The sequence below is a fragment of the Daucus carota genome, chromosome 5 (assembly GCF_001625215.2).
Source record: "Daucus carota subsp. sativus chromosome 5, DH1 v3.0, whole genome shotgun sequence".
Classification (NCBI taxonomy): Eukaryota; Viridiplantae; Streptophyta; class Magnoliopsida; order Apiales; family Apiaceae; genus Daucus; species Daucus carota.
Window position 1 is genome coordinate 9,128,847 of NC_030385.2, and position 7,678 is coordinate 9,136,524.

General features: G+C 38.8%; 2 protein-coding genes across 3 annotated transcripts; both read left to right on the plus strand.

Annotated features, from left to right (window-relative positions):
* Positions 1-6,180, plus strand: LOC108220712 (probable cellulose synthase A catalytic subunit 5 [UDP-forming]). 2 transcript variants are annotated; one of them, XM_017394560.2, is made up of 15 exons: positions 1-481; positions 564-765; positions 1,200-1,417; positions 1,728-1,830; positions 1,953-2,121; positions 2,399-2,665; positions 2,753-3,098; positions 3,186-3,323; positions 3,407-3,532; positions 3,624-3,836; positions 3,931-4,198; positions 4,395-4,606; positions 4,694-5,044; positions 5,140-5,734; positions 5,902-6,180. In XM_017394560.2, exons 1-14 carry the CDS (start codon positions 398-400, stop codon positions 5,722-5,724), a joined length of 3,282 nt encoding a protein of 1,093 aa, XP_017250049.1. In that variant the 5' UTR covers positions 1-397; the 3' UTR covers positions 5,725-5,734; positions 5,902-6,180. The 2 variants fall into 2 exon arrangements, with proteins under 2 accessions (XP_017250049.1, XP_017250048.1); XM_017394559.2 differs by lacking the exon at positions 5,902-6,180 and having other exon boundaries at positions 5,140-5,895.
* A 465-nt stretch (positions 6,181-6,645) lies between these two features.
* LOC108222487 (auxin-responsive protein SAUR15) lies at positions 6,646-7,678 on the plus strand. Its single transcript, XM_017396407.2, has one exon. It carries the CDS (start codon positions 7,071-7,073, stop codon positions 7,440-7,442), a length of 372 nt encoding a protein of 123 aa, XP_017251896.1. The 5' UTR covers positions 6,646-7,070; the 3' UTR covers positions 7,443-7,678.

Sequence of the window (7,678 nt, forward strand, 5' to 3'; positions counted from 1 at the left end):
TTTTATAAACTTTGTTTCATTTTTTATATGTAGCTGGCAAAGACACAACACTCTTCAGTTTTATTAAACTGCTAAACACACCCTCTTGCTCTGTTCTAAAAGTCGGTGATTAATCACGAGCAATCACCGATTAATCCATGTTTCGTAACTCGTTGAACTGATTAAATATCCGATTAATCCGATCAATCCAGTTAATTTTATCCCGTGACTTTACCGATTAAGTCTGATCCTGTTTTTTACAACATTGTTCTCTTGTAGTAGAACAGAACCAAAAATCTGCCAAGATACAGCTGTTGAGTTGTTGTTACTTTCATTCTTGTACTTCGCTTCCTTAAGCTTAGAAGCTTCATTTTTCTTGGGAATTATGTTCATGTGTTGAGAATAGTTGTTTGTGAAAATGGAAGCAAGTGCTGGCCTAGTAGCTGGCTCACACAACCGTAATGAGCTTGTGATCATACGCCACGATGAGGCTGAAGCTGCTGTAAGTTTTCTCATGATCATCACAAGGAGTTTCAGTGGATATTTTTTGTTTATTTAGCGAGTCTCGGTTTTTTGAACTGCAGAGGAAGGCGTTGAGGGGAAAAGTTGGCAGGCTGAGGATCTGTCAAATTTGTGGTGATGATGTGGGCTTGAGTGCTGCTGGGGAGTTATTTGTGGCTTGTAATGAATGTGCCTTCCCGGTTTGCAGGACTTGCTATGAGTATGAACGTCGTGAAGGCAATCAAATTTGTCCTCAGTGCAAAACGCGCTATAAACGGCTCAAGGGTAGCTTCAACTTAGTCCTACTTGTGCACTAAATATAGTATGAACATAGCAAGGGTGACAGGGTTGTGTTCCTAACAACAATTCTGAGTTTTGGGTGGTGCTCATGTTCTGTGTTAATAAAATTTGGTACGATGCTTTGAGTAAACATTGACATGGACTTCAAAATTAGGCCTAGTTTGTATCATCAACATAGTATCTTACACCAACTAAACTTTGCTAGAACCAGGTCACAATTCATAATAGTAGTACATATTGAAATTCATCAGGCAAACATAGTAGTAACCCAATTACGTTCCAAGAATTATTTAGTTCGGGTCATGATGAAACCAGCAAGACCATGATGCTTACAAAGTCAAGTTTAGAACTAATTTATAACACATTGTTTATGATTGTCAGTCTTGAAGGCGATTATTGATTAAATCTGATGTGTGCAGGGTGTGCAAGAGTTAAAGGGGATGAAGAAGAAGATGATATTGATGATGTAGACAATGAATTCAATTTTTATGAAGGTGAGGGGGAGGACTCGTATCATGCTCTTACTGAGCCTGGATTTTGCCAGGGTCATGGACTCGAGTTGAGCTATGGAACCTCTAATGAACCAGATGTATATAGTCCACCAATTGAATTTCCTCTTCTAACTAATGGTCAAATGGTAAGTAATCTGTATACGAAATATGATGTAGAAAATTACATGTGCTTTATTACTGTTATCACTTGTCAAAGTTACTCTTCATGGAAACCAGCTTTAGTCCTGGGACAGGATACAATATTAGTTTGCTTTTGTTCAAGTGGTAAACTTCCAGTGTAGCTACTACCATCATATTTCATACACTTCTTACAGCTTAATTATATGTTTAAACATAGGACACTTTACGTTTGGTTATGTAATGTTTAGCAAGCTTCCTATGTATTAGAAGGTTTTTCTTTTGAAATGTGGCTGATTTTTCCTAGTTATTAATAAGGTTGATGATATTCCTCCGGACCAAACTGCTTTAGTTCCATCACATATTGAAAATGGAGGCAGAAGGATTCAGCCGCTTCCTTTCTCAGAACATAGCACTCTAGGTGATTAGTTCTGTTTGCATAGTATACTGAAGCTGTCTCTTTATCTTGTAGAGATTGTAACTCATGAATCATGAACTTGATGAGATTTATCAGCCACTAAACCAGTTTCCTTGTACTTGCAGTGCGGCCTAGACCAATGGATCCTTCTAAAGACTTGGCTGCCTACGGATATGGTAGTATTGCTTGGAAAGAGAGGATGGAGAGTTGGAAACAGAAGCAGCTACAATTAATGAACAGTGAAAATGGTGGTGGAGATTGGGACAATGATAAGGATGGACCTGATTTGCCATTGTAAGCTTCCCCCGAATTCCTTCCATTTGAAATATCTCAACCATTAGGAATGCTTGCTCCAATGGTGATGTTCAATTTCACGTGAAACTTAATCCAGTCATCAAAAACATGCAAACAAATTTATACATGTTTAGGCCTTTAATTAAATGGTTAGGGAGCTTCACAACTGAATGCGGACTGGAGAAATATGATCTTGTATTGAACTCTTCCTCGTATATTTACTTTGTGAAAGTACTTAAAGAACACGTATATGAAATTATTAATTTTCTTCTATCAGGACAGATGAGGCACGACAGCCTCTCTCAAGAAAGATGCCAATTTCTTCAAGCCAAATTAATCCTTACCGGATGATAATCATTGTTCGACTTGTTGTTGCTGGTTTTTTTTTCCATTACCGTGTCACACATCCTGTAAAGGATGCTTATGCTTTATGGCTTGTATCAGTAATTTGTGAAATTTGGTTTGCTGTTTCATGGATCCTCGATCAGTTCCCCAAGTGGCTCCCTATTGAAAGGGAAACATATCTAGATAGATTATCCTTGAGGTTAGTCATATAGATTTACCCAGTCTTGCCATTCTGCCTACTATTCAACATTTAAACTTTTTTTATCTAAATTTACTTGCTTGTCAGATATGAGAAAGAAGGCCAGCCCTCTCAACTATCACCAGTTGATTTATTTGTGAGTACGGTTGATCCACTAAAAGAACCTCCTTTAGTGACTGCAAATACAGTTCTCTCCATTTTGGCGGTGGATTATCCTGTTGGTAAAGTCTCATGTTATGTATCGGATGATGGTGCTGCCATGTTGACATTTGAGGCACTGACAGAAACAGCTGAATTCGCAAAGAAGTGGGTGCCCTTTTGCAAGAAGTTCAGCATTGAGCCTCGTGCACCAGAATTTTATTTTTCTCAAAAGATTGATTATCTGAAAGATAAGGTCTTGGCATCTTTTGTGAGGGAACGAAGAGCAATGAAGGTATAGGTCATTACCTTTTCTTTGCATTTTCTCTTTATGTTTTCTTTTGCTAAGGAGCTTCAATGATAGTTGATTCTACTATTGCAGAGAGAGTATGAGGAGTTCAAAATTAGGATTAATTCCTTGGTGGCAAAGGCACAAAAGGTTCCAGAGGAAGGTTGGACAATGCAAGACGGGACACCGTGGCCAGGGAATAACGTCCGAGATCATCCTGGGATGATTCAAGTTAGTGTTTTAATTTTTTTTTGTTAGTATCTTATAGTTCATCTTCACAATTGTTAATTTATACTCTATTATATTTCCATTAGGTTTTTCTTGGCCAAAATGGAGGGCTTGACACGGACGGAAATGAATTGCCTCAGTTGGTATACGTCTCCAGAGAAAAGAGGCCTGGATTTACTCATCACAAAAAGGCTGGTGCAATGAATGCCTTGGTAAGTCTGGAACCAAAAAAGCCATTTCATTTGTCGAAGGTGTTAATAATAGTAGTACCAGACTCATTAATGTGACCGTTCTCTATGTCAGGTAAGAGTCTCTGCTGTGCTAACCAATGCTCCTTATATATTGAATCTGGATTGCGATCACTACATCAATAACAGTAAGGCAATTAGAGAGTCGATGTGCTTCTTGATGGATCCCTTAATTGGAAAGAGAGTGTGCTATGTTCAGTTCCCACAGAGGTTTGACGGAATTGACAAGAATGACAGATATGCAAATAGGAACACAGTGTTCTTTGATGTAGGCACCCTCAGTCTGTGACTTCCACTAAGGCTTTTCTCATCACTCTTTTCTTGTATCGGTTGCCTAACAATGATAAATTCTTGTTCTTCAGATTAATATGAAAGGGTTGGATGGCATTCAAGGACCAATTTATGTGGGGACAGGGTGTGTCTTCAGGCGGCAGGCACTCTATGGTTTTGATGCTCCCAAGACAAAGAAAGCACCATTAAGGACATGTAACTGCTTGCCAAAGTGGACTTACTGTGGATGTTGTTGCTCTGGAAGGAAGAAAAAGAAGTCTACCAAGCTAAAGTTGGACAAGCTCAAGCATCCCGGGAAGGATGACGAGGCACATGAAGGAGTTAAGGAGGGAAATGAAGGTAATTTAGTTACTTTAAATTTTTGTCTGCAGTCCGCACACCTGTACTACAGTTTGTACTCTGAAATTGTTGTCTGCAGTCTGCACAATTCAACGTAAACAATAATATGTCTTCCTTCTGTGTTCCTCGGTCCTCATATTTACTATTGACAATGTTTAGAAATTCTTTTCACGTATTATTAAGTTTTATATGACAGTAACTTTGTACTCTGGGGATAAAGAGGAAACCATGCCTATGAAAACTGAGAATGAATTGGAAAAGAAGTTTGGGCAGTCCCCTGTATTTGTGGCATCCACATTGATAGAAAACGGTGGTACAATAACGACTGCTAGCCCAGCCTCTTTACTCAAAGAATCAATCCATGTAATTAGCTGTGGTTATGAAGATAAAACAGAATGGGGAAAGGAGGTAACCTAAACAAAAATATTTTGAACACTAAGCAAGAAGGTGTAGAAAGTGCATTTGTATTACCGTTTATTTTTTATCTTCTTCCAGATTGGATGGATTTATGGATCAGTTACGGAGGATATTTTGACTGGCTTTAAAATGCATTGTCATGGATGGCGATCTATATATTGTATACCAGCAAGGCCTGCATTTAAGGGATCAGCACCAATAAATCTTTCTGATCGCCTGCACCAGGTCCTTCGATGGGCCCTTGGTTCAATAGAAATCTTCTTCAGTAAGCACTGCCCTATCTGGTATGGTTATGGTGGTGGTCTGAAATGGTTGGAGCGCTTGTCATACATAAACGCGACAGTATATCCCTGGACTTCTATTCCACTTCTAGCATATTGTACTTTACCAGCAGTGTGCTTGATTACAGGAAAATTTATCACTCCTGAGGTAGCTTTCCCAGCCTCAGTCCTTACTATTCAATTTTAAAGCATTATTCGAATTCTCATTACAACTTGTGTTTCCCCTGTCATTGTCCCATGCAGCTAAGTAATTCTGCAAGCATGTGGTTTATGTCACTTTTCATAAGTATTTTTGCAACAAGTATCCTGGAGATGAGATGGAGTGGAGTCGGTCTTGATGAGTGGTGGAGAAACGAACAATTTTGGGTAATTGGAGGCGTGTCAGCCCATCTATTCGCGGTTTTACAGGGACTGCTAAAAGTGATAGCCGGAGTTGATACAAATTTCACTGTTACATCAAAAGGTGGCGAGGACGAGGAATTTTCTGAACTCTACGAATTCAAGTGGACAACTCTGCTTATTCCGCCAACCACCCTCTTGCTCATAAACCTCATAGGAGTGGTAGCTGGTGTCTCTAGTGCAATCAATAATGGTTTCGAGACATGGGGTCCTCTGTTTGGAAAGCTCTTCTTTGCCTTGTGGGTGATAGTTCATCTTTATCCTTTCTTGAAAGGTCTACTAGGTCGGCAGAATAGAACTCCCACCATCATTATCGTGTGGTCGATTCTGCTAGCTTCAATATTTTCACTTCTGTGGGTTCGAATTGATCCGTTTTTGGGCAAGTCGAGTGGTCCGCTGCTAGAGGAATGCGGACTGGACTGTGACTGACCACTGGAAGGTATAAATCAGTATTAAAAATGTGCATCTGATGCAAACAAATGTTTTGATTTCATCTGGTCTGAAAAATGTACATTAATGTGTGCTGAAAGGAGATTAGGAGAGCGTGGCTTAGAGGAGTTTTCGATACTCTGTTGTTTATACATTATTTTTTGGAAATTTCTGCAGATCCCATGTCAACGTTGTTATTTGAAAGGAGTGGAGAAAACTCAGAAGACCTTAGGTTATTTTGATGAAGCAGAGTAGCCTGAAGACAAATTTTGATGTTCCTTAGTTCTCAATGTAAAATTTTATGAGAGTCTTTTGGCTTTTGAGCCTCTAAGCTATGTCATACAATTTTTTGCTTAATTAACAGACTTGAAAAGCCTAGAATTCAAAATAGTCAGAGATGCCATATTTTGTATTGCCTGTCTTCATCAATATTACTCGTTTTCTGTATTTGTTTTTTTTTTTTCGCACTTCCATTGTCACACTTCTTTCTTCTTACAAAGATGTCCTCTTTCTCTGTTATTAGCCGCGTCTAGATTATTAGCTTAAATCATTTAATGCCAGTTTTGCCTTGTTTACTGAAAAAATTGGCATTCACTTTACTGTAAACAATTATCTGTTCTTAATGATCCTTCACAAGTGATTGTTGTCGATAATCTATACACGACTTTTTACCCTGAAAGAAGAATAATGTTCCGCAAGACAAAACAGCGGATAGTTTACTCCAACAATCAGAGAGACCCGGGCCCTATCCTAAAGAGATAAGCTAAATAAATAAGATGAGGAATAATTCGATTTCCCACCGCAGCAGTGACAACAGTGATCTAGCTCTCTCTCCAGCCATCTCATGGGTGACTCTGAAACTAATAATTCATGGCAGCATCCCCACAATGTTCCTTCCGTACTACGCGTTTCATATAGCTGGCCACTCTTTTCATTTGAATGAGTCTTCCTTTCTATTTTTATATCAATTTATAGAATCATTTCGGTTCTTTTCTTCTCATGTACTTGTACAAGTAGAACTACTATATATTTGTAGGTATGCATGCTCCTTCTCAATCATCAGCCATCATTTTATCTCAACCTAACACTCCTCCAAGTCTTGGACCTCTCCAGATTCATACCTCTTACATTACGACCTCTGTTCTAAAAGTCGGTATTAATCACCTTCCGTAGCTAGTCGAACTGATTAAATATCCGATTATTCAATTAATCATTCGATCAAGTCTGATTTCCGCTTTTTACAACACTGATTACAACATACATTCACGTAGCAAAAACCCGAGAGTAGCCAAGCTACATTTGCTATATAGCAGCACTTTTGTGAGGAAAAAGAGAGAGCAAGGATCATGGGCCGCGGATTTGCAGTACTAAAAAAGCTTTTCATGTGTGGGAAGAGGAGCTTAATTTTTCCTTCTGAGGTGCATTCATCAGTTCCAGAAGGGCGGATTCGTGTGGTGGTGGGGAAGTCGAGGAGCGAGGAGGCGGTGGTGGAGATGGAAGCTCATTATTTGAACCATCCACTGATGGAGAAGTTGCTCAGTCTTACAACAGAAGAGTATGGATATTGTTATGAAGGAGCCCTGAGAATAGCTTGTGACATTCATCTTTTTCGATACCTTGTTGAGCAACTGGATGGGAGAAATCCCAGTGCACACTACATGGATCTTCCTGATCTCATTGCCAACTTCTCTAAATCCAGCTATGGAACCTCAATATGATCATACAAATCATACAAACATGAATTAGCTATTTACTTCTGCTGAGGTGACCAATATTAAGGGCAGCCTCTGCATTACATCTCATTATTTTACTTCTTTTCTTTTTTTGGTTAAAATTCTTTTGTAAATTTTACAAAAGATATATATATGTAGAACCTTCATTTTTAGTAGGGTTAAAAAGTTGCCTCATGACTCTATGTTACTTAAATTAAGAAGTGAAATTTCGAAAATTTTAA